We start from the raw sequence: 25,957 nt of genomic DNA on the forward strand, positions 1-25,957 counted from the left end.
AACAGCCGAGAGGCTGCTGCACAAACAGGCAAAGATGAAGAGGGCTCTGTTGGGGTAGTGAGTGTGGGGGGTGTGACCGCCACGTGAACATCTATTTACACAAGGAGTTCGCAGGAGCAGAGGCCCGTGCAGCAAGCAGTGAGGAGAGAGTGAGAAAGGGTCCTAATCGAGAGAGAGAGAGAGAGAGAGAGAGAGAGAGAGAGGTGTTCCAGCCTAACTAACTATAGGTGGCTATAGGTGGAGTCCGAGGTGCCTCTGGAGTACCTGGCGCTCTGGAATGCCCTGTGGTTTCTGCCCCTGCGGCTCCCCGCCTGGGCTGGCAGCACCCTTCACCTCACCCACCAGCCCGGCGGTGTTCTCTCCAGGAGGCTGCCTTGATCTTGGCACTTGAAAGCGGTGCTTTCTTTTTGGAGCCTTTGGAGCTCTGCATTCAGCACCTCTGAGGAGGAGACAGGTCTGGTCCCCACCTTTCTATCCTCTGAGAGGCTTCGTGTGATCTGCTCCCCGTGAAGCAGGAAGCGAGCGCTTGTCCAGTGGAACTTTATCCCGTCCCCCTTACTCCCTCACCAAGTGTTCCTGCACCAGAGAGAAGGGGGATCCTCTTCAGGGTGGGGCCTCAAGCAGGAAGTGACTCTTACCGCACGAGGGGGTTCCAAACACCCCTCCCATGCCCAGGAACCCAGAGGCAAGAGCAGGCTATTCTGGTTTCAGAGATGGGAAACCAGCTGCAGCCTCCTGAGAAACCGGCTGATAGAACCCCAATACTGAAGGCTTCACTTTGAACCAGCCCATGAGCAAATGCCAAGGACTCAGCCCCCTTCCCTCCCTGGGACCAGAAACCCATCATCTTCCCAAAGCTGAGCACCCCAACCCCCTTTTCCTCTCCAGCTTTGCAGTACCGAGAGGAGAAACACAGGCCTCGCAGAGGACACCTTCAAGGCACCTTTGTCAGCCTGAGGTAGGCACAGAGTATTCACTTCGGAAGCAATGGGTGTGGGGAAGGGGAAGAAAGGCTCTGTAGGTGAGATGGGGATGTAAAGACAGTGACAATAACAACAGCCACCACTTTTATTGCACATACACCCACTCCTTCCATACATGTCATTTGATGTCATTTGACCCTCAGAATTGATTACCACAACAATGATCATAACTCTCAAGAAACTGCGCCTCAGAGAGGCTAAGTCACTTGTCCAAGTTCTCCAGCTGGGAAGTGGGAGAGAGGGGATTCCAACCCAGGCCTGTCACTTTCTGGAGCCTGTGTTCGCTCCACTTTGTCACCAGTGACTCTCCTCAATGAAGACTTGCTGGTGCAGTCTCTGGGGTGGGCAACAGTCACTCCTGGGGAAATCCCTGATGAACTGGCCTGGAGGGTTGTTGGAAACGGGAGCCGAGAATGCCCAGGGACCCCAGATATAGACAGGCAGGCTCTGACAGTTCCATGGCCACAACCCCCAGTTCCGAGAAGACACACAATCGTCTTCCCATGGTGTGGATGTGAGGGTACACCTAGGGTCTCATCACACAGCACACAATTCCCCAGCGGGGCTGGACAGTCCTGGGGCCAACGCACACACACACTCACTCACACCCCGGCACAGATCTGTGGAGGCTCAGGCAGGCCGTGGGAAGGGCCGAGGCTTGGTCAGATGAGGCTGGCGATGCTGGATGTGGTCTCATGACGCTGGCCAGCAGACAACCGTCCTGAGATGCTGAAGATGCTGCTATTGCCATGGCGGTCACTGTGGGTGGAGGGGGCAGCCGCGCGGAGGGGAGGGCAGTGTCCATTCACACCCACCTGATACAGCAGCAAGCCCAGCAGCAAGAGTGAGCCGGAGGCAGCCAGGGCAATGCCCACAGACAGCATGACAGCCAGTGGCCGGGCAGGGGCAGGGGCAGTGGCCAGCCCAGCCAGCGTCAGGCCAGTGACAAGCAGCACCAGGCCACTGAGCAGTACCATGAGGGCATCGGCGCTGCCACCACTACGCAGCAGGGCCACATGGTGGGGCTGGCGTATACAGTTCATGTCCTGCACAGCTGAGCTCATCAGCTGCTTAATCAGAACCAGCAGGGCCAGTAGGCAGAGGGTGGTGCCCACTGCCAGGCGCCACTCACCTGAGCGACTGCTGGTGGAGGCAAGTAGTGCCACGCCACCTGCCCCACAGCCAGCCACAAGGCCCACGGCCATGGCAAAGCAGAGCGCAGAGCGCCGCGGCTGCTGGGACCACCATAATTCCACCTGTTCTGCCAGCACATCCGGGGGAAGCCCCCGACCCGGTGGGGCTCGAGCCTCTCCTTCAGACATGGCTCGGTCTGGTAGACCTCAGGGCAGAGGGCAGCAGCAGGGGTTTGAGGGTGCAGATCATGGCCTGGAGCCCCCACCACCTGCTTGGCAGCTGGAAGCCCAGAGTCCTACTCCTCTCACGGTCCAGGGTAAAGTCACTATCATCTGCCAGGAAGAATCAGTTGTTATCTCCCCAGCCCACCTGCCCCCCATGGTCTCTCCTGGGGGCTGTAGGGGTGATCCCTAGGAATCCTCCCACATCCCATGGAATACTCCCCCCCCCCCCCCCCGGAAAGCCTCTTCTCTGGTACTGCCCCTTGGAAATGCCTCTCTAATGACCCCAGGAAAGTTTCCCCATAAGAGCACCTCCACCCCTCCAATGAACCCCCCTTGCCCAGCCCCTGACCTCTCCGGCTCTCTCAATTGCCTGTCCCATCCCGGCTGGCCGAGGGAGCTGGTGTCACGGTGGACAGTGGACGATGAGGAAGAGCCAGAGATAAAGCCTTATTCAGAATCCAGCTCACATGGCTTCGGCTGTCACTGTCACGGCTGGCTCCTGGGGGCAGGGTGGTGGGGAGGGAAGGGGCTATGACTTTAACCCTTCTAGAACCAGCAGCCTGGCCCTGAATCCTCTCTTAGGGCTCTTGCTCCTTTTCTGCAGGTTAGGATCTAACCCCTAACATTTCACCCAATCCCACATCCATGGCCGCTGGTTCCCAAACTTGCCCCTCCTCTTCCTCAAACCGGAGCTCCCTCCTGAGCTCCAGACGCATTAGCCAATTGTCACCTTGATGTCGCATAGTTCCACAGTCACCTCTGATGCAACAGGTCCAACCCAAGCTTGTCATCTTAACCAAACCTGCTCCTCCTCTTGTATTCCTCATGTACTTCCTGAGGAGGCCACCTCTAAACGTTCTCCATCCCATTCCCCATCCTCACCCCACTGCTTCCTGACTTCACCTTCCTGTCAGGTCGTCTTGTCCCCCTGCTCTCCTCCCTCTCACCACCCCCATACTACCCTTTTCTAAGATTTTTATAAAATTGTGCAAAGGGTTAGGAGGGCTCTGGATTTGAACCCCAGCTGCAAGCCCTATCTTTAGGAAAGGGACCTCATAGTGGTTTCCCCTTTAACATGTCCCACAGAAGCCAGTCCATGGGACTCACGTTGGGCAAAATAAAAGCAGCCAAGGTCCCTGCCCTCCAGGGGCCTGGTTACAGCAGGCATGTTCCAGGTTCGTGTGATAAACGCTGGGTGTGGGTTAGTCAGAAGAGGGGTTTGGGGGAGAGTCAGGGAAGCCCCCAGGAATTCACCTTTTAGAACCTAGCCTCCTTCTCTTAAAATTGAGGACAATAATGTTTACCTTGAGGGGGTGGGGGCAGGTCATTTGATACCTCCATTTCAGAATTTCAGTGAGAATTCTGGGGCCTGCAGAGATGCCCAAAGCATGCTTTTTGAATAAAAGACCACAATGTTCGTTCTCCTTTCCAATTCAGGGTAGGACTCCTGCTATAGACATAGGACATAGGTCCTGGATCATTCCAAGAATGTGCCTACGTGGCCGCACAAGGGTTACGCCAGGGGCAGCCTGGCAACCGGGTGGGAGGGGCAGGTGCAAATGCCCCTAAGGGAGATGGAAGAGGGGCCGTGGGAGGGGCCCTGGAGTCGCTGACTTGGCTGGTGTGGCGGTGCTTGCACAGGTGTGCTGGGTCAGTAGGGCCAGGCTGGGGGTGAGGTGGAGATTCTCAGGTGACGAGCCAGTGAAAGAAGGGAAGGCGGTGGGAGTGGGGGGGGGGGGGCTACGGGGCACTCACGAGAAGCCTGGAAGTGTTGGATCCGATCTGAGCCGGGCAGGTGGGGTGCTTCAACTCCGTTTCCGGGGAGGTGCTTCACTTGCCTAACCTGCACCGAGGTGAGTCCTGGGGGGGAGGGGATCAACAGGTGTTTCCTAGGCAGGGCTTGAGCCGATTGGCTGACGTGGCACTGCTCCTTCTGCGGGGAGAGGCATTCCTGGGAAGGGAGGGGCTTCTGCCAGCTGCTATTAGTGCTCAGACACAATCCCCAGACCTGGGCAGCAGGAGAAATGTTGTCTATAGCCCCAGCGCCTGGGCCCTGACCCATACCCCCAGCTCCAAACCCATGTTAGCTTTAGCCACCGTTCCAAACCTAACCCTCACCCCAGCTGCAGTTTCAAACCCTAACTAGAACTCCCAGCTCAAATCCCAGCTCCTACCCCGCCTTTTAGCCCCAACCCTGAATCTCAAATCCCAGTCTCAATCTCCAGCCTCATTTCCAAATCTAATCCCATTCCCAGCTCCAAATTTCAACTCCAGATCTGGTTTGAAATCTCAGCTCAAATTCCACACCTAACCCTAGCTCCAAACTCTGGAATTAGGTCCTAGACCTCACGATCATCGTCAGTGCTAACCTTAGCTCCTGCTCCTGAATCCAGCCCCCAAATCCTAAATCCAAACTCAGATTGTGCCTCAGCCCCAAATTCCACAGCTGATCCCCAAACCCAGCCCCACCCAGTCCCTGCATCCCTCAGCTCTTTCCCCTGGGCTGAAGCCCCCACAAGCCTCTTGCTCATTTTCCTTCAAAACCTCCAGAACCTGACTGTGGCAGGCTCCTGACTGGGGGTAGGGGTGGGGGGCAGGATTTGAGCAAACAGAGAGGAGAGGTAAGGCACTTCCTGTAGGAAATGGGAACTTCCTTGCTTAAAACACATGCAGAATAAACATCCAGATAAATGCCACACTCTTTTACAGGGCTCACAAGCCCTTGCCATGCACTCCAGGCCAGCCAATTACCCTTAATCCCTGCCCTCCAGCTAGAATGCATGTAGTTCATTTCAGCATGCTTTGCCTTCTGCTCTGCCTTTCCTGTTGGTCTTTGAACCCAGAGTTCCCTCTGCCTGGGATATTTGCCACCCTCAGCCTCAGTATGGCCAACTCAAATTCTTTAACTGAGATGTCACCTCCTCCAGGAAGCCCTCCCTGATCTCAAGTGTGATTTAGGTGCCTCTTTGGTGCATTAATGGTTCCTGTGCTTCCCCTACAACTGCTCATACCACATGTGATATATAATTTTCCTTATCATCTGTCAACCTCCACTAGATGTATCGTCCCCAAAGCATACACTGCAGGTGTCCCCAAACTACGACCCGACCCGTGGGCTGCATGCGGCCCCCTGAGGCCATTTATCTGGCCCCCCCGCCGCACTTCCAGAAGGGGCACCTCTTTCATTGGTGGTCAGTGAGAGGAGCTCTGTATGTGGCAACCCTCCAACAGTCTGAGGGACAGTGAACTGGCCCCCTGTGTAAAATGTTTGGGGACCCCTGGTACAGGTTTATGCCTATGTTGCTAACCATTGTGACCTCAGCAGACCACACTGTGCCTGGCACATGGGAAGTAATCAGTAGATGTTTGTTGAACGAACAGAAGTGTGAACTGACAGATGTGTGGTTCTGAGCAGGGGGCATGTGAGGCGAAGCTGGAAAGACAAGTTTGGCTTAGGCTGCTCCGGGCCTTGAATGCCATGGTGAGGCACTGGGTCTCATTTGAGGTTCCCATGGAGGGTCCCAAAGTATAACTGGGCCATGGTCAAGGCTCTGCTTCTAGCAGATCAATCTGGCATCACACAGCACATGTGCTCCGGGTGGGCTAATGGGGCTGCTGGTTGGAGGGGGTTGTAAGCTGTCACCCACCTCCTGGTTTGAGCCCCTTGTAATGAATACCTCTTTCTCTCTCTTTGATTTGTCTGAGAGAGACAAGAAAATCAAAATCAAAATTATCTTTCTATTAGCAGCTCACAAAATAATTAGGCTTGACCTGTCTGTGCTTCTCTTTGCTTTGTGCTGTGGAGATGATCAGGGGCCAGTCCTAACTCTAGAGCAGTGCTGTCCAGTAAAAATATAACCTGAGCCACATGTCTAATTTAAAATTTCCAGTAGCCACGTTAAAAAAGTGAGAAGAAACCAGCATTAAACTTTTTATATAACCCCCTCAATATTTTCATTTTAATATACAAATGATGAACTGAGCTATTTCAGTTTTTCATTTTGTATGGATTTTTAAAAAATAAGTTGTGTATCTTAGAGTGCATCTCTGTTCAGACTAGCCATGTTTCAAATGCTCCACTGCCACATGGGGCTCGCGGCTCCCTGATGGATGACGGTGCAGTTCTGGGTGGTTTCTTTCCCTGGAGGAAAAGTTAGGTCAGCTGACTGCTGCAGGGCAGGCTCGATCTCAGGGGAAAACCACGTGGGTTTGCCACTTTGCGAAGCATTATAAAGGTGTCCCCTTCCCTAGGAGAAGCAGGACGGCAGGGGCCAGGCAGGCTTGCTGGCTTTGTATTCCTCTTGCACATATCTGACATTTTTTATCCTCCTGGTCCCAAGAAGGGACCAGTTCTGGAAACATCACAGTCCCAGATAGAACTGGCGCAGGGAACTCATGAGATTTTCCCTCCCTTTCCCCACTGCTGGTCCTGACATGCCATCTCTCTCACCTCTCACTCCAGATCTGGAGCAATGAGTGCAAGGGGGCATCCTACCTGGACATGTGGATATTCCCAGGCCCCTGGGCCCTCAGGTACTACTTGGGAGCAGCTGGTTGGTAATGATTGGTCACACTTTATATGGGGAAAGTAGGCGCTGATGGCAGAACCTCCTACAGGGCAGGGCTTTCAGTTCTTGGAGAAAGGGATGGCAGAGGAAGCTCAGCTGGGAGCTCACACTGTTTGGCCACAGCTGATGCAGACTCTAGAAGAAGGGCAGGGGAGCCACTGGGTGCCTGGGGCCCAGCGAGAGGGCAGCCTCGGAAGGCACCAGCTGTCACACCAGAATTGAAGGAGTCCCCAGAGTTCAATGACTGACTGCAACCAGAAGAGTAAGAGTGGAGTCCATATGCCCATGCCCGGCCACTTGAGTGACCAGCAAAGCTGCTGCAGGAGGAGGAGACGGCCAGGCCCACTCCCTCAGTGACAAGTCCACTGGCTGAAGGGACCCTGTGAAGGAGGAGGTGGCCCTAGCGAGGGGAGAACCGCCCCAGAGTGTCAGGATAGCAAAGCAGAAAGAGGTCTCAGGTGCCGCAGCCACCCAATCAGTGCGACCCACAGGCTGATGTAGGAACGCGCAAGACAGAACACAGAGAGGTAAACAAGGCTGTCCTCTGGCCCCAGATTTGCTAGTAAGAAGCTGTACTTACCCTGGTGCAGCTGAGAAAACACCCTGCTGACCTGCTGGCCACAGGGCGAGGCTCTGCTGGGGTGGGGCTCTCTCCGGCCAGGGCTTTCTCCTCCACTTCCTCCTTACCAGCTGAACTGCAGCCAGCCCCAGGCTAAGTGAGCTTAGCTGGGAGGTATCAGCTCCCTTTACTTCTGGTTTAGACTCTCCAGATGTCACACTCTTAAAACTGCCACCACTTGGCCCAGTGCTCTCTTTGGGATGTGGAGGTCATTGTGTAGATGGCCTGCAACCCTGGCTCCACCAGTGTGACCCTGGGCTAGTGATTCACTCCTCCTTGAATTTAGTTTCCTCATCTGTAACCTGAGGCTCATCTTGTAGGTGAAATGTGATGTCTTGATTCTAAGGCATTTTTAAGTTGAAAAATCTGTCATTTGAGTGTTGCCACAAAGAATTAATTTCCTTCTGGCCCTGAGTAGAGCCCAGTTTCCGTGGCATGTTCCTTCTTACTGGGTCTCTCTCTGTCCCCCTTTGCTTGGATAACTCCCTCCTGTCCTAAGTCAGAAGAATCCACTTCTCTGTATCTCCACAGTCATCACGTTGGTTCCAGCAGCTGTCCTCTCACATGTGGTCAGCCACAGTGTCCTCCTAACTGGTCCCCCTCCCTCCACGGTTAGATCCCTCAATCAATGATCCACCCAGACACCTGAGTGAGCTTTAAAATCAGACACAGCCTTGCCTCCATGGAACTGAGCGCCTAGAAGGAGCGGCGGCATCAGACAACTGAACGGATACATGACAGTGAGGGAAGAGACAGTGAGGGAAGAACTGGCCTTTTATAGGAACTGGAAGGCGGCCAGTGTGTTAAGAGCTTGGGCAGTTGTGGGGGGTGACTTTCAGTGGCTCAGCCCTGGCCTCTGTAATGTGCTTTCAAGACCCTGCTGACCTCCTCTAATTCATTTTGCGTTAGTTTCTCCTGCAAAGGTAAAGCCAAGATGCTAGTTTAGAATGAAGTCTGACTCCCAGAAGAGCCCACTACCCAGCATGGCTGTTGTTGTCTTAGTGGATGAATTTCTCGTGAAGGGGGAGGGTGCTGAATTTTTCCTGCTCCTGAGAGGACATACTGGGCACACTGGTCTGGAGGAGATAAGCTAGCCACTGTGACAGGGCACGGGCTGGGGCAGGAGAGGGGAATTTCTAAGGAGAGAGAGTCCCATATACACTTTGCTTCGTGGCCTCTGCCCTGTGCCCTCCTTCTGCTATCCCCAGCCCTCAGGAGAGACTTGCTTAGTGTCATAGCTATATCTGAGCTCTTCCTGGGGAAACTGGCCCAAACACAGTGCCCAGGGCAGATTGTGGAAGTTGGGGAGATGACTTGGGGATGTGAGGCTTAAGACCACCAGCAGGGACTGGGGTTTAAATATTTGTTATTTGGATATTAGGAGGGTGCCTGGCTTTTGCAGGTGGGAGAAGATAGGGCCATCTGGGTATTTTGCTTTGCTCTTTGGTGCATAAAAACTACCTTTTCTGGTCTGTGTGGCTGGGTCACCCAGTATGAAGCACAGAGGAGGAAGTGTCCCCCACACCTGGAGGAGTGGGGCAGGGCCCTGAGGAATAAGGGTGCCACGTCAAGTAGCATGGAGGTGAGAGAAAAGGGCAGAGCTCGGCTTATTGTCTAGCAACAGGGTCAGCAGATAAAGGAGACCAGGGCAACTTTGCCATGTTCATTATTTTACTCTCATCTTTACACAAATATAGAAATCCTCAGAAAAATCTCATTAGGTTTCATAAAAGAAAAGAAAATGTAGGAGGCTTTGTCTGGCCCCGTCTTGGCTGGCAGAGAAGAAAGCCAGGTCAGATACGTAGGCAGGGTTACTTACAGTGGGAGCAGGTGGCCCATCTGGGGGGCTGAGAGAGGAAAGCGGTGTGATTTTCACAGGGACAGGTACTGGTGGCTTTGGATGAGCTGCTGTCCCCCTCCCCCAGTCCTCAGGGTCCCCTCTTTCCCTTCCTTCTTCCCCAGCTCCTTGGCTAAGCAGAAAGCTGGACACAGTTGTGGGGAAACACCTTTATTCTGAACAAGTCTGAAAAATTCTCCAGGGCAGGAGAAAGAGGCTGGTGCGGTCAGTGCCGCAAGGACTGCAGCCCAAGTTGGCCCCGGGACAGGTGCACAGTGCTTCTTCTCGTGTGGCTGGAGATGGCTCACTGGAGGGAGCTTGGTCTCTTGGTCTGAGCCCCCAAGTCCACTTCTGGCTTGCTGAGGGAGGCTAGCCGAATCTTGGAGATGGGGTGCAGCCCTGGGACCTGCTCTTGTTCTTGGATCTGGTCTCTGAGGCGCTGGATTTCTAGGCGTTGCATTTCGATAATTCTTCTAGTTTCTTCTTGCTCATTTAACCTCATGGTGGGAGCGATGCCAACCTTGCTCTCACTGGGCACTGTAAGGGACAGAGCAGGACTACTGTGGGCCTGATATTGGACTGCAGCAAAGCTTTTTTGAAACCAGGATGTCCTCCTCACCTCCCTCCCTGCCTCCTCAAACTTTTATTGAGGGCCTACCATGGGGTAGACATACAGCCCAGGTGCTAGGGATACAGAGATAAGCTACTCCGCAGTCTAGCACATACGGAGAAATGAAGAGACATACTTCAGAGTGATACACAAATGCTGAGCGTGACCTCAGCCCAGCCCCTCTCCTGAGCCCCCCAATCTTCCTGCCTTGAGACCCCTCCGGTGTAGGCTGCTCATTCTCCCATCACCCACAAGTTTGGTTGGCTTCCAAACCATCAGTCCTCCTTAGGTAAAACCCCTGCTCCTGGAGACAGACCCCTTTCAACCCTTCCTGGTGTGACCACTCACATGTGCCTTGAGGACATTTCCATCGCTCTCAGTCATCCTCAGGTGCTGCCATCATCCTGGGCAACACTGGTGTCCATGAGGGTCCAGGGCTCATCCATTACCTAGCCACACAGGGCTGGGCCCCCAGCATTAATGCCCTTGGCATCCACACCATGTCAGCACCCACTCCTGTGGCTTCCTCTCCCTCATCACACAGAAGTTCTCCTTTCTCCCATCATGACCTCTCTTATTGCCTTATGCTCAAGGCACCTGTCCTTTGACTGAGTTGAGACCTCTTTTTCCTGGACAACTTTATTTTTTACCTACCGAATGGGATCCTTTTAGAGTCACTTCCTTTTCTGTCCGGTTAGAGCTTCGGTGAGTTTCTCGCATCATTTCTTGCACACCCCCGGTATTCTACATGCCTTATCCTTCTGCCCCCTGTGCCCTGCACAGCCCAAACCTGAGATAATCCAGCCTTCCAGTGTCTCCACTTTTACATCTGGCCTGATGTGTGCTACCGAGAAAGTAACAGATGAAATTCATATGCCTGGTTTCCAACCCCAGACGGACTTTATGTCCGCAGTCTGCAAACTCTCTCATCCTCCACAGCAGCATGTCCAAACATCAGTCTCTAACTCCTCTCCCCTATTCTTTAAAAAAAAATCGTGGTAAAATATATACAACATAAAATTTCCCATCTTAGCCATTTCTAAGTGTACAGGTTAGCAGTGTTAAGAATACTTACATTATTCTGCAACCAATCTCCAGGACTCTTCTTACCTTGCAAAACTGAAACTCTGTACTCATTAAACAACTCCCCGTTCTCTTGCCCCAACCCCTGGCAACTGTAATTCTACCTTCTGTCTTTATGAATTTGACTACTCTAGAGGTACCTCAGATAAGTGAAGTTATAGAGTGTTTGTCTTTTTGTTACTGGCTTATTTCATTTAGCATGGCGTCCTTAAGGTCATCTGTGTTATATGATGTATATGTCAACATTTCCTCCCTTCCTTTATTTATTTATTTTTTTAGTGAGCAAGAGAAAGAGATAGATAGAAAGACAGACAGGAAGGGAGAGAGATGAGAGTATCAACTTATAGTTGCAGCATTTTAGCTATTCATTGATTGCTTTCTCACTGATAGGGTTTGGGGGGAGGGCTTCCAGCCAAGTCAGTGACCCTGCTCAAGCCAGCAACCCTGCGATCATGTCTGTGATCCCACACTCAAGCCAGTGACGCTGTGCTCAAGCTGGTGAGACTGCGTTCAAGCTGGCGATCTCGAGGTTTCAAACCTCAGTCTTCAGTGTCCAAGGTTGATGCTCTAGCCACTGCTCCACCACCTGGTCAGGCAACATTTCCTTCCTTTTTAAGACTGAATAATTTTCTATTGTGTGTATATACCACATTTTGTTTATCCATTCATCTATGATGGACACTTAGGCAACTTCTACCTTTGGCTACTGTGAGCAATACTGTTCTGGACATGAATATACGTACACTGGTTGCTTCTCATATGTGCCCTGACCAGGAATGGAACCTGTGACCTTGGCATGCCCAGATGATGCTCTATCCACTGAACCACCTGGCCAGGTGACACAACTGATATTTTATTTATTTATTTATTTATTTATTTATTTATTTATTTATTTATTGTATTTTTCTGAAGTTGGAAACGGGGAGGCAGTCAGACAGACTCCCGCATGCGCCCTACCGGGATCCACCTGGCATGCCCACCAGGGGGCGATGCTCTGCCCATGTTGGGGCGTCACTCTGCGGCAATCAGAGCCATTCTAGCGCCTGAGGCAGAGGCCACAGAGCCATTCCCAGGGCCCGTGCCAACTTTGCTCCAATGGAGCCTTGGCTGCGGGAGGGGAAGAGAGAGACAGAGAGGAAGGAGAGGGGGAGGGGTGGAGAAGCAGATGGGCGCTTCTCCTGTGTTCCCTGGCCGGGAATCGAACCCAGGACTCCTGCACGCCAGGCCGACGCTCTACCACTGAGCCAACCGGCCAGGGCACAACTGATATTTTAAAGACCCAGTCCACAGCCCTGGGATGTTTCAATTCATCAAGGCTTCTAAGCTTTATTCCAGAATGTAAACCACCAGAAAACAATATACTTGAACCATGCTGGCTTAATTTTCCATAGAAATGCCTTATACTCTTGTTTTTTATTGACTATCCCAGATAAAAAATGAACACCAGGGCCTGACCTGTGGTGGCACAGTGGAAAAAGCCTCAACCTGAAACGCTGAGGTTGCTGGTTCGAAACCCTGGGCTTGCCTGGTCGAGGCATATATGGGAGTTGATACTTTCTGCTCCTCCTCCCTTCTTTCTCTCCCCCCCCCCTTTCTCGCTCCTGCCTCTCTAAAGTGAATAAATAAAATTTAAAATAAACAAACACCTGAGTAATGTTTTTCCATTGTCTACCATCTGAAAACCTTTAGTTATAGACTATAAATTGTGTTATTCAGTGTCCCTTTCATCAGCATCCAGGTGATAAGTCTTTCATGGAATTTAGTGCCCAGGAAAAATTTGTTTCTTCAGAAAAAGAACCTTCCTTCTTCCATAAATAAAAACTATATGAATAATCACATTTCTCTGTTTTCTTTTTCTGCCTTTGCCATCTGAAGTTCAGAAGAACTTTAAGGTCTAATTGCAGTCACCACTCATTTACAACTTCTAATGTCATTTCCCCGCTCTCCCTTTAAATAGTTTGACTTTTTTTTTTTGTCTTTAATTGTACAGGTCTACAATCCCTTATTCACAGTTCTAAAAGGCAAAAAGCTCTAAAAATAAAAAGCATTTTTAAATTAAGAAGTTTAGTGTGAATATTCATCTGTTTCATGACAGAAATATGAATGTGTTTGACTTTGGGGGCCCCAGGCCCCATTACGGCTGTTATATGTATAGTATAAAGTATATATGCTATGCTCTAAGACAGCGATTTTCAGCCAGTGTGCAACAGCAGGCATAATGGTGTGCCGCAAGTATTTTTAAAACATGCAATACCTGACTATTTAGTCAGGGGCACTGACCTCTTTTCCTTTAGATTGTCAAATAAAGAAAAAAAAATGACAACAGCCAACACAACAATAGCTGTCTGGTATAAATGAATAAAAATTATATCTATATTTTGTCAGATCAGCAAAACATATATTTTATTGTTGTGCTGCAGAATTTTAGTAATTGGTTTATGTGAGCCATGAGAGGAAAAAGGTTGAAAATTGCTGCTCTAAGATCTGAAAGATTCTAAATTCTGACACCATAGCTAACCCCAAGGAGGTTGGACCTGCATATATATGAACGTAGTGGGGCCATCACAGACCCTTTAGAGAGCAGGTGTGTGGCATGGAGAAGCTCCCAGAAGGCCATGGGATGGATGTGACCTGATACAGGAGGACACTTGGGAGAAGCAGCCTTGGAAGCCAAAGGGAGACCTATTCATGGCTGCCATTGGTCTCTTTGTCCCAGTGCCCATCTTCTTTAGCCACTGTTGACATTACCTGCCTCTGAAGCCTCTTGTGGTTGGAGTTTCTTGGCCAGTTTCAGAGCTGCTTCAAGGTCATAGACTTGGGAGCGAGTGTACTTCAACTCCCTGCGGAGCTCATTAATCTCCTTGATGAGGGAGACATTTTCCTGCAGAAGAGAAGGACAAGAGAGTGTGTATCGATGGATGAGTGATCAGTGGGCGCAGGGCCTGCTCTGACCAGGAGCTGAGGGTGTGAAGAATGGGTGGCATTGGTCCTAAACCCAGATTAATTCTCTAGCCTCTATCAGGGATGAGTCTTTTTTTTTTTTTAGCCAGAGAGAGAGAGAGAGAGAGAGACAGACAGACTGAAAGGGACAGAGATGAGAAGCATCAACTCATAGTTGCAGTTCCTTAGTTGTTCATTGATTGCTTTCTCATATGTGCCTTGACCGTGGGGCTACAGCAGACTGAGTAACCCCTTGCTCAAGTCAGCGACCTTGGGTCCAAGCTGGTGAGCTTTGCTCAAACCAGATGAGCCCATGCTCAAGCTGGCAACCTTGGGGTCTCGAACCTGGGTCCTCCGCATCCCAGTCTGACGCTCTATCCATTGCGCCACCGCCTGGTCAGGCAATAGTGCATACTATTGTCCATCTAGGCTCTTCCCAATATCAACAGCAGCAACAACACTTTTCTAAGAACTTCATATGAATTTAATGCATTGAGGTAGCATAATAACCCTATTAGTAGATTCCATTATAACCACAATTTTACAAAAGAAAAAACCGAAGCACAGAGAGGTTTTATAACTTGCCCAAATTCTATAGATAGCAAGTGACAGAGCCAGGATTCTGGCCCTGGCCTCCCAGCCCCAGAGCTCTGGGCTCCTAAGTGATTTGCTATACTTTATTCCTTTTTCTTGTTAATGGTTGGACCTACATTTATAGGCTGTCTGGTCTGCCTCATCCCTGAGATGCAGACAGGAAAAAGGCATGGTTTCTGCCCCAAACAGCACACTGTTTAGTGAGGAACACAGAAAAGTGGATAATTAACTTTTGCGACATCCTTTGGAAGTTCACTTCTCTTGTGTTTGACAATATCCATCCATCTATCTATTGCATCCATCCATCTGTCAGTGCATCCATCTGTCAGTGCATCCATCTGTCCGTCCGTCCACCCATCCATCCACCCATCCAATATACATTGAGTCCTAATTATGTGCCAGGCACTATGCTGACCCTGTGGTGTATGGAAAGTGAGACCTGGCCTCTGCTTTTGAGCAGTTTAGGCTTCAGTGGGGACCTGGGCACAGATCAGTGTGCTGGCTGCCTTGCTGGGATGCTGGAGTGGGCACAGAGGAAGGGCCCTGGGCTCTGCCTGAGTGACCAGGGTGGAGTCCTACAAATTGACCCTTGGGCTGAGGCTTGGCGGAGTTACCAAGGAGAAGGTGAGGGGGTCCCGGACAACTGGAACGGCAGGAGAAAGGCACGGAAGTGTGACCGGCTGGTGTGGGCTGACCTGCAGCAGTCTATCGCCGAGACACCGAGGGAGAGTGACGAGCAGAGACGACTGGGGATGAAGCCCCCGCCCGGTGGTGGGGCTCTGCACCCTGGGAACACTCTTCCCTTCTCTGCCTCAGATCACTGCCTTCCGACTCATACTCAGCAGGAGGGCACCGCGGGTGGCTCTGGGGAGGTGTCCCCGGCACCACAGGCACCGAGAGACACTGGTCACTTCGCTCTTGGAACCCTCAGTACTCGGCTTGTATCTAGCGGCACCTCTCATGTGATTGTACAAAAAAGTCACCTGAGGATGCTGTTTAAAGTGGCCTCTGACTCAGTAGGTCTGGAGCCGGTCCTGAGATTCTGCATTTCTAACTGGCTCCCAAGAGATGCTGCTGCTGGTCCGTGAGCCAGACCATCAGTGGGTAGCAAGGCCTTGAAGGTCTGGGTACCAAAACATGCAAATGCTGGTCAAACCTAAAACAGACTTGTGCCAGGAGCAAGCTGTGCTTCCACCTGGGACATGATCTTCGGAGGGGTGAGTGTGGAGTCGGAGCCCAGGGGACAGGATGATCCCAAGCACTGTTCTCACCGAGGCCTGACAAGCACATCTCAATTATGGGGACCTGCCCATGGAGCCCAAGAGGGAGCAGGACTGAACTGGAGATACCCCATCATATTCTTCCCCTCCAGAGCCTCTTTATCTCAGCATTTCAGATAATGAGCTTTTCAGTGCATCACTTAACTTTAGTATTCCTCATCCCTCCCCCTTTGATGAAATGCCCACTCATTGCCAATCCTTGTCCTCAGGCGAGGCTCTGGGCCCGTTTTTGTATGAAGTCAGCAGCTTTCCTCCGTCTGATCTTCTACCCCACCCAGGCCTGGGTGGTGAATCTCCCACATTTCCTTGCCAGATGCCCTCCAGTGAAACTCTGCCAGTTTCCTCCCCCAGAACTTCTCTATGCCAACTTTGTATTCACGACATGATCAATTAAATGTGTTATTTATTGGGTTCTAAGACCTTGGACTCTACCTTGCCTGTAAGAGGCACTCCTTAATATTTGTGGAATGGATAAGCAAATGAATAACTAATTCAGTGGATACCAGGTTGAATAAGACGAGATTCTTACTAATGTGGAAATTACAAACCAGGGGTAAAGGTCGGGCAGAGAAGACCAGACAGAAAGGAGTTTCAGGAGAGCCGCAGTGAACTGCTGGGCACCCGCACGCTCAGGGACTCTCTCTGCTGTTCCTCTTAGCGTCTCAGCTGCACTCTCTGGCCTCATTCAACACAGTGATCAGAATAAAAACTCGAGGCTGAGAGTACCACTTCTCCAGTCTTCTCCATAAACATCTTTAGTTACTTCTTCTTGGTCATCTCCATCCATTTTGGATTTTGTGTCTGCACTGAATGTTGTGTTCACCCTTCCTGCTGTAATTCACAACCAGCTCTCAGCGTCTCTCCCCTCTGCTACCCTGCTACTGTAATGGCCCCAAGTGGACCCTGCCCTCGTTCTCTTGCCCCTCCCTCCCCCCACTCCACAACCCTGTCACATGTCTGGGACTTCTGGTTCCTGGTATCCTTTGGTGTGAATGCCTGTTTCTGACCTCACTATCAGTGTTGGACACCTCCATGATGCTGGTCACCTAATGGACCCCCAGGACATGACTCAGTCCTTTTTAGAGTGTGATTGAGACCCATTGCTCAATACAGCCAATTACCTTGTTCTGATCATGTGTCCATTCATTCATCCATTTATTCATTCATAAAAATCACTTAAGAACCAGTTCCTGAAAACCTACTATGCACTGGTGATTGTACCAGACATAGGAAGTCCGGCTTGGATCCGATGCTATGAGAGTTTCAAGAGGGGTGCTCATCCCACATGAGGAAGGCTCCACGGGGTGGCGGGGGACAGGGAAGAGTGCTCCAGACTCAGAGTCAAGGGGGAGCAAGCAGGAGTTGAGGCACTAAATACTTGGTGATAACAATAATAAGAGTAATCCTAACTTCAAGGGTTGATTCGGCTCCCTAGAGAGCACTTTCTGGGGTGGTTCATGTGTTGAGGAGTCCAGAGGTCATGCTGAAGCCAGCTGTACAGGCAGGCATACCTAGGGGAGATATCCTGGGTTTGGTTCCAGACCACCACAATCAAGTCAATAACACAATGCAAGTCACATGAATTTTTGGGTTTCCTAGTGCATATAAGTTATTTTTACACTATGCTGTAGTCTAGTGTGATTCAATAGCATTATGTCTAAAAACAATGTATATACCTTAATTAAAAGTACTTTATTGCTAAAAAATGTTAACTATCATCTGAACTGTTGGGAAAATGGCACTGATAGACTTGCTGGATGTAGGGTTACTACAAACCTTCAAAACACAGCCCAGTATCTATGAGACTCAATAGAATGAGGTATGCCTGTATGTGCTCTGGGTAGCTTTGTAAACTAAAATTGTGGATGCAATGGGTTCACTGAACCTCCTGTTCTTGATTCCCTCCTCAGTCAGGTTGGCCTACAAAAGCCTCTCTAGTTCTCCAGACTCTCGACTCAGCCACTCTGGGGCAGGAAAAAGCTGACCCAGGGGTCAGTGCCAAGTTGTTGAGTATGTAAGAGAGACTGGCTGGGAGTGCTGAGGTCTACTGATATAGAAAGCCTTCTACATAAATGGCTATGCCAAGCTGTCCAGGACTGACCTTGGAGAATGATGCGAGAGAGCCACAGATGGGAACTGACTGGCAGATCTAACACCACGCTGGGCAGGGAAGGAAAAGAGTGCCAATAGCATCCCCTACTGGCTTTGCCTGAGTTGACATCTTTAAAAAATATGGCTGAGCAGAAAAAGCAGGTAACTGATTTATTCTGTGACCTTGGAAGCCCTGCATTGGTGGCATTTTTCTGGAACCCACTGTTGGTGGTCTGGTCATCTGCCTAAATGCATAAATGAGCCATTTCTCTGCTCCTCTTTCAACCTTCTTCTCATGTCTAACCTGACATTTCTGTTCATCGTTCCTACTCTTGACTGTGTTTTGTCAATCCCTACCCCAAGCCCTTCTCACCTCCCTTTGACATGGGTTTTCCTGCCACCTGCCTAATTCCCCCCCAGCCTTTCCAACTGCCAACTGACTTAACCTTTTTGGAACAGATAACACCCCTCCTACTTAAGAAACCTTAGATGGCACCTGCTCATAAGATAAGCTTTACGCTTCTTGGCATGGCATGGGAAGCCCTTTCAATGTAACCCTAAGCTACCCACTGTTCCAGTGGGCTCTTTCTTTCTGCTCCCATGCTGTCCAATAAAGACTCCTGGGCCCCCGATCACCTCACGACCTCACCCTTCTCTGCCTGTGCTCGGGGTGTGCCCGCTGTGCTGTCCCCCACTAGCTCCCATCCACCTCTCCTCACCCTCTGTGGCCCAGCTGCAAGGCCACTTCCCCTAACTGAGGCCCACCTCTGCGAGCTCATGAGCTCTGACTACCCGGCGTGGGGCCGTACTTACTTGTATCTTGCTCAGGTTCCCTCCGATGAGCTCCCTGAGGGTGGGCACACCACCACTCCCGGAATTCTCCATGGATGGCTCAGAACTTGCTGTGTAAGGAGCCCTCAAAACATGCACACTGAGTGAACCAAGTATGTGCCCTAGATATTTGTGTTCCATAGCAGCGTTGTTTCCTATCTGCGAGCATGCACAGCAGGGAGGCCCGTGCTCCTGGACATACAAATGAGACAGTGACCTCGTTTTCTGTTCCTAATGAGTTTCTTTTAGATGCCGTGTCTGCCCTGGCCTTCCTCAGCTGTTCTGGACTGAAGTGTCAGGGCCTCAGAACCTGCAGACCCAGCTCCTTACCAGTGTATACCAAGGCATTAGGCACCTGGGCCACCAGCTGCGGGGTTGGAATCAGTTGAGTAGCCCCCTCTCCTGCCCCCTCCAGCCCACAGGTACCGCTGGTCTGTGTTGTGGTGGCCTTCCAGGCCTCCCCACTGGATTTCTACATTGGTTCTTAAACAGGTCTTCTGATGGGAAGGGAAATAGCCTTCCTGAGCACCTGTTCTGTGCCAGGCAGTGCTGCATGCTTTACCTTAGTTATCTCATTCAAACCTCGCATGTTACAGATAGGCAGATAGGGAGGGCTGCTCCTGCAGGGGCTCAGGCGTCTACTCCAGGTGTCCCCACCAGAGTGGCCGAGGCAGGGCCAGCAGGGTCCGCACAGTGTCAGTGCCTGCCCTGATGCCCTCCTGGCCCGGGCCCAGCCCCCCTCCTTCAACTTAAGAGCAAAGAAAGGAACAATTTTTAAAACCCAAACCAGTGATTTTGAAAGTTTTCCTTTTAAAAAATACCCTTCAAACAAAAGCTTACACAGAGCCTGCTATATAATAAGCAAAGAGTTTCTATGGTTGAGGGGAGGGGACCCCGCCTCTGCCCCCCCCTCCCTGAAGTTGTCTGGGGCATGTGGGTTTACGGTGCTGCTCAAGAAAGCCCTCTGGGGATTACCCTCATTCAGCCTCGGGAAGCAGGAGCCTGCTTGGGTCTCCTCTGCACCTTCTACCCTGCCCTGCGCTCTGGCCCAGCAGGAGCGGGTACAAGCCTCTGGGTACTGAGGAGCAGAAGAGGACACTGTGCCTGCCCCGAGCAGCCTCCCGCTGATGCTGGCACCTTCTGGCTAGCCTGCGCTCTTCCCTTTCTTTCCTTTCCCTTCTCCTACGACTGACATTTGCTTTGGGTGCCTGCTTGGTATGGAGAGAAGCGCCCAGCCCCCGGAAGACCCCCCGAGGCCTGTGCTCTGGGAGCAGGGTGCAGACAAGAGCCCAGCAGTGTCACCTGCTGACCACTGCTCCTGCAGTCGCACCGATGCCGCTGCCCAGCATGTGGCACTCACTGGTGGGTTCTTCACACCTGAGGGCATGTAAGAGCCTTGGTGATGGCTCTGTGAGTCAGCTGCTTGTTCCTAAGGGTCTCGCCAATTGGATCCACTCCTGTCTCTGGGCCTTGGACTGCTTCCATGGCTCTAGAGCAGGGCAATGGTTACTGACTGACTGTGTGGGCTGCTTTTAAGCAGGGGCTGGTGGTGCGTTGGCATGTGACCCACCACCCCAGGGCCCAGCCTGAAGAGCAGTGTGCTCTGCTCATCGGTGTCCGAGCTGGTCATGCTGGGAACTGGTTTGTTCCAATCCAGCTGTGGCTCATCTCTATTCCAGTATCTTAATTGTGGCACTAAAGATATATGGGCATAAAAAGGTACATGCCTTAATTGCCTCAGACGATACTGATACCCAAACAGAAATCTGGCAGAAGCAGCCCGACTGGCAGCGCTGATAAGAGGGGGTGGCAGTAATGGGGTCAGCTTCTCTGCACAGCCCTCTGGAGGATCCTGGGAAGTGGGTGTGGAGAACTCATTAAATCAGAGCGAGGCCGACTCTGAGGGTGGGTGTGGTTAGCTCTGCACCCAAGAGATAAGGGTAGGGACCTGAGGCACCAGAAAAGTCAGATGAGGTGGGTGGAGCCAGGCGCGTCCAGGGGAGAGAACTCGGCCAGCAGGGACCATGAGACATGAGCCACAGAATAAAAAGCAGCAGGACAAAGTAAGGTGAAATAAGAGTTGGAAACAGGAAAGGAAAAGGTCAGTGTGACTCAGGAGAGCTAAAGTCACGTGGACGAAGGTCCAGAGGGGACAGGGGTCAACGAGAGCAGCGAGGCGGGACATGGGAGCGCTCTGGATAAAGACAGGGCAGAAAAAAGAAACTGGGTGAAGGGAGGGTGAAATGCCTGGGCATCGGTGGGACACACCTGGGCATGGAAATGCTTGGGAAACCTCCTTGACCGGGCTCTGGGCCATGGTCACAGCCAGGACAAGCTCGGGAGGTCAGAGGAGAGGAGCCAAAGAGAACATTTTAGGGAAAGCTGTTGGGTCTCCTGGACACTTCGGAGCCCTGAGTATTGGGTGGTCTGGCGGGGGGGGGGGGGGCTGACAGGCTCTCTCATCTGTGGTGGCGTGCAGGTACCTGCATGATGCGGACGTAGTCGGTGCGGTGCAGCTCGCTCTCCTTGACCACTTTCTTCTTGAGAGTGGCCAGGTTCCTCTCCAGGTGGTCCCGCTGACGGGCGTACTCCTGCTGCAGGTCTGTGTTCAGCCCTGCGATCTCCACCTGATGGGCCACAGTGTTCTCAGTGAATGAGGGGAGACCAGGAGGGAAGGGGAGGGTGGCGGGGGCAGTGTGTGTGTGGGGGGTGGCAGGCAGAGCTCACCATGTCTGCCCGCTGCACATACTTCTCAAAGAGACCTCGGACCTTCTCCTTCAGCTGCCGAGGCTCCTGGATGTATGCCATGCAGTTGTGAAGGTCTGTCTTAAACCGTTTGACCAGCGCCTCCAAGTCTCGCTCCTGCAACCAGAGGTCCTTACTTCTGGCACTGAAGGGATTCTGCAGGGGCAGGGACTGCAGACTCATGGCTGCAGAAAGGGACCAGAGACTCCTCACCGGGAACTTACAGCTGACCGCACTGGGCAGAGGCCTAGAGGGGCACAGCCTGGAGGCAGAGGCACTGAAACTCTTGGGTACCTGGTCTGAACAGCGTCAGCTCTGAGAGCTCACACAGACTGATCCCTTTATTGGCTTAAAAGATGAAAGGAATGCAGTAGTCACCCTTATTCCTTCTTGGAGCCAAGATGGAGTATCGATTCTCTCCTGCAGGTCCCTGGGTCAGGGCTTCCAGGCCCCCTTACTAGCTCATCCAGGGCTTACCCTTCCTGAGGGCTGCTGTGGGTGGGTAGGGGGAAAAATGACAAAATTGGGCTAGCTTCTCCCTCTCCCGTCATGCTTTCTCTGGTACCCATCTTCCCTACCCTGACACGGCGAGGCTCTCCTTCCTCCTGATTCCCACAGCACTTCATTCATATTCCACAATTTTCCCCTGTGCATTGTAATCATTATGCACACGCCACAAGTCACCTGTCAACCTATTCAGTGTGTGAGGCAGGATCCGTGACTGTTCCTGCTTGTAGCTCTGTGGCAGCTTCTCGTATTACCGAGCACAGAGCCAATGCTTAATGTGGGGGATGGAAAAATTCAATCTGATCCAACCAACATTACAGGGTGCCCTGTGCCAGCGTGTGAGGGTGCAGCCAAGTCCTGGCCCAGGGCCAGAAGACCTGGTTCCCGGTACTGGCTCAGCATGTACTAACCATGGCTGCCAGGGGAAGCGTCTTAACTTCCTAAGCATTCTGGCCCTGCTTTCCTTATTATGATTACTTTTTCTTTTTTTTTTCCTTTCCTTATTTTTTACATGAAGAGACTGGAATATGTGTTTTCTGAGGTCCTCCTAGCCTGATTTGGTAGTCAAGACCTTTAACCACTGGCTACAGATGACCTCTCTGAGCACGCTCCTTTCCAGGACAAACAAGCCAGTGTTGCGAACCTGGTCTCCTACCCCTCTGGTCACTTCAGCAAAGTCACTGTACAGTCTCAGATGGATTCAGTCAGGTAAATTTGCATGGGCCTGAAATCCGGCAGGGCTGTGAGCAAGGATGCGAGTTAAAATGGGACCATATCTTAGCAATGGGTTCTAGGAGACAGAGCCAGATCTGAATCCAGCCCGTACCTTCTGTCTCTCTCTGCGCATCTCCAGTTCAGTGGCTTTTAATTTCTGCCACAGTTCTGTGATGTTCAGCTCCAGCTGCGTGTTCTGCTTGTGGAAACGCTCCAGTTCAGTTTCCATCTGTAGAGAACAAGGGACAGAGAGAACAGAAGAAGAGATTGAAAATCAGATTTGAATCAGATTTTAGCTGGTCTTCTTTCTTTTTTTGTGTGTGACAAGTCAGAGAGAGGGACAGACAGGCAGGAAGGGAGAGAGATGAGAAGCATCAATTCTTCATTATGGCACTTTAGTTGTTCACTGATTGCTTTCTCATATGTGCCTTGACCTGGGGGCTACAGCAGAGCAAGTGACCCCTTGCTCAAGCCAGCAACCTTGGGCTTCAACCCAGCATCCTTTGGGCTCAAGCCAGCGACCATGGGGTCATGTCTATGATCCCATGCTCAAGCCAGTGACCCTGTGCTCAAGCCAGCGACCTGGTTCCTCTGCATCCCAGTCTGATGCTCTATCCACTGTGCTACCGCCCGGTCAGGCTGAGTTGGTGTTTCAGTGGGAATCTCTCCCTTGATACCAGGGCCTGTCTTTCCCAGTTCCCGCCTGTCCTCTGGAACAAGACCTTTCTTCTCACTCCTCACCCTCCTCAAATCTCCCTCCATCTTGGCTGATATGTTAACCCAGACCACAGTTGTTTCGTGTTTAGACAGCCGGCTATCAATTTGCCTTCTTCTTTCAACCATGCTGGTTAGCTTCTTCTCTTCCATTCAGTATAAATGGATAACTCTCAGGTGCTGGAATGTCAACTCTAACCTGAGGCAGGGTCCTGCAGAGAGGCACCTTCCTTATCTACTTTGTGATGTTGTATGAGTGAATCTTGACCCTCTGTGGCCACAATTCATTAGAATCTATTCTAAAGCAGAAGGCTTTGAGGGACTGGCATGTGGGCACCCCCAGCCAAAGGCAGAGGATGGGAAGGAGGAAGCTGAGAAGAAAGCTGTGCCAGTCACTGTTGAAAAGTCCTGAAAAGTACAACTGAGGAGAGTAGAGTGTCCTATCTCTGAAAGAAGTAGAAACCACAAAGAGCTTCTGAAAGATTTATCAGTTGTTGTTGCCTTTGTATTAACCAAAGGTGTGACCAATATCTGGAGCTTCTGGTGAGGGTGAGGCCAGCTGTAAGTGAGCTCATAGTTTATCTAATGCCTCCCAAAGGGAAGCAGTGATGTTGATTTATACGCTAAATCTGGTGGACTGTAGTGTTCCTGTTAATATTGTAGAAGGGTTTGCCACTTTGGGGGGGGGGATGGGACATTCACTGGTTTTGTTCATGGTTGGGTGGAGTAGCCCCTCTAGTCTACTTCAGGCTCTCTACTCGGATTTGAAGGCTCCTGGCCACCTTCTGGGGCATCAGGTGGTCCTAATGAGCTGCGCTCGCGTTCTGAACATAACGGGCAGGATTTAGAAACCCCAAAGGGTCTCTGGCCCCCAGAGGAAGCCCTAAGGTCAGAGGCCCCTGTGGAAGGAGTTAGGCCTGACTACCAGCGCGGGCAGCAGCTGGATAGCAGGGTGGCAGAGAAGGGGCCTCGAGAAGACTTACACACTCTCCCTTAACCACCTAGGTGCATCCTGGTACCACGTACTGAGGAATGGGAACTAAGGGGGAGGTCAGGCATTCAGTTTGCGATCAGCCACGGACCCCACGGTCAGCTGCTTTCCTCCCAGTGAAGGGAGGCTGCAGGGAAACCCGTGTCATCAGGAAATGCAGTGTGTAAGGGGCAGAGGAGCCAGCGGGGCACACTTGTACCTCTCTGGACTCTCAGAAGCCCTCTTCCAGTAGCTCTTGCTTCCAATCTCCTGGCTACCTTTATCTCGTTTGCTTTCCAAAACACACAATTACGCCACTCTCCTGCTCAATGGCCGTTGATGACTTCCCATTCCTTATCAGATGAAGTTGCATAAGGCCCCAACCAACATTTCCAGACAGAAAAAAATGTTGAACTGGACAGGTGTACTTTCTGGTGCCCAAGTCCGGTGGCTGAGTACACATCGCCCCCTGGTGGCTAGAGGCCCAACAGCCACTGTTTCCCTTGGAGGTTAGAAGAAGCACCTTGGGGTGCTGGTAGGGCCAAAGACCACCCCCAGGACCGTGGGCAGGAAAAATCCCAGAGCATTTTGCTTTTGCGCAACTGAACACCCGGTTGGGCCTTCTCCGTGGCATCTTCTGAAGAGTGGAGGCTGCACAAACTTTGGGAGCAGGAAGGCTAGTCAGGAAAGGTGTGGGAGGTGGCAGTGGGTTGGAGAGGGCAGGGTGTGGCAGATGGCTTCTCACCTCCTGAATCTGTTCCTTCATCACCTTGATCTCATTCTCTCGAGGTTCTATTTGTTTCATTAGCTCCTTTATTTTGTAGTCGAGCACAAACTTGAATTTCTCCAGTTCTTGATTTTTCTTTTTCAGGTCATAAATTCGCCTCTCCTGTGGGTGAGACGAGAGAGAGGTGAGGTGTCAGGAGGTACTGGTATCCCTTCAGGCAAACAACATACCTCCTGTGCCCACTCGACTGGGGAGGCCACAGCGCTCCTCGCTGCGGATACGGAGGCGGGCTCCCCCGCTAGGTGGCGGCACTGGCCCCCTGGCTTCTGGGCCAGGACTTCATGCGCTCACTCATTCATTCATTCATAGGCAGACTGCTTTCCACAGCTGGCCTCTGCAGCATTTCTTATCCCATGTGCTCTTGTACACTGTAACCTCATGCCCCTCCATTAGAAGGTAGGATCTGATTTCCTCCCCTGCCTCTGGGTGGACTTACGGCTCACCTATAACCCACAGAATGTAGCTCACATGATGCCGTGCGGCTTCCTAGGCTAGTGCAGAAAAGGCCAAGCAGCTGCCACTTGGTTCTCTGGGGGAGGCCACCTGCTATGTAAAGCGGTCTCACTGCACTGAGACCTCCAGGCTGGAGGACACATCAGGTGCTCTGGGGGGTGGTCCTGGCTGATACCAGCCTCCCAGCTGTTCCTGCCAAAGGGCTAGGCTTGTGGGTGCAGAAACTGCCTTATATGCTGACCTTTCAGCCTTGAGTCTCCCTGACTGAGGCCC

General features: G+C 51.6%; 2 protein-coding genes across 6 annotated transcripts in view; both read right to left on the bottom strand.

The window, feature by feature from the left end:
- Window positions 1-1,054: 1,054 nt before the first annotated feature.
- On the bottom strand, window positions 1,055-7,679 carry TMEM125 (transmembrane protein 125). 2 transcript variants are annotated; one of them, XM_066269457.1, is made up of 4 exons: window positions 7,490-7,679; window positions 4,097-4,201; window positions 2,691-2,840; window positions 1,055-2,449 (listed from the first exon to the last, which is right to left on the bottom strand). In XM_066269457.1, exon 4 carries the CDS (start codon window positions 2,303-2,305, stop codon window positions 1,646-1,648), a length of 660 nt encoding a protein of 219 aa, XP_066125554.1. In that variant the 5' UTR covers window positions 2,306-2,449; window positions 2,691-2,840; window positions 4,097-4,201; window positions 7,490-7,679; the 3' UTR covers window positions 1,055-1,645. The 2 variants fall into 2 exon arrangements, with proteins under 2 accessions (XP_066125554.1, XP_066125556.1); XM_066269459.1 differs by lacking the exons at window positions 4,097-4,201; window positions 7,490-7,679 and adding an exon at window positions 3,646-3,792.
- Window positions 7,680-9,425: 1,746 nt separating this feature from the next.
- Window positions 9,426-25,957, bottom strand: part of CFAP57 (cilia and flagella associated protein 57) — a 57,369-nt gene continuing 40,837 nt past the window's right edge. For all 4 annotated transcript variants that reach the window (XM_066269452.1, XM_066269453.1, XM_066269451.1 and 1 more), the window contains 6 exons: window positions 25,190-25,333; window positions 22,873-22,989; window positions 21,522-21,656; window positions 21,278-21,421; window positions 13,807-13,939; window positions 9,426-9,902 (listed from right to left, as the gene is read on the bottom strand). In XM_066269452.1, coding sequence (XP_066125549.1) covers window positions 9,670-9,902; window positions 13,807-13,939; window positions 21,278-21,421; window positions 21,522-21,656; window positions 22,873-22,989; window positions 25,190-25,333 — 906 coding nt within the window. In that variant the 3' untranslated portion in view covers window positions 9,426-9,669. The remainder of the gene's footprint in view (window positions 9,903-13,806; window positions 13,940-21,277; window positions 21,422-21,521; window positions 21,657-22,872; window positions 22,990-25,189; window positions 25,334-25,957) is intronic.

Source organism: Saccopteryx bilineata, chromosome 3 (genome assembly GCF_036850765.1).
Source record: "Saccopteryx bilineata isolate mSacBil1 chromosome 3, mSacBil1_pri_phased_curated, whole genome shotgun sequence".
Classification (NCBI taxonomy): domain Eukaryota; kingdom Metazoa; phylum Chordata; class Mammalia; order Chiroptera; family Emballonuridae; genus Saccopteryx; species Saccopteryx bilineata.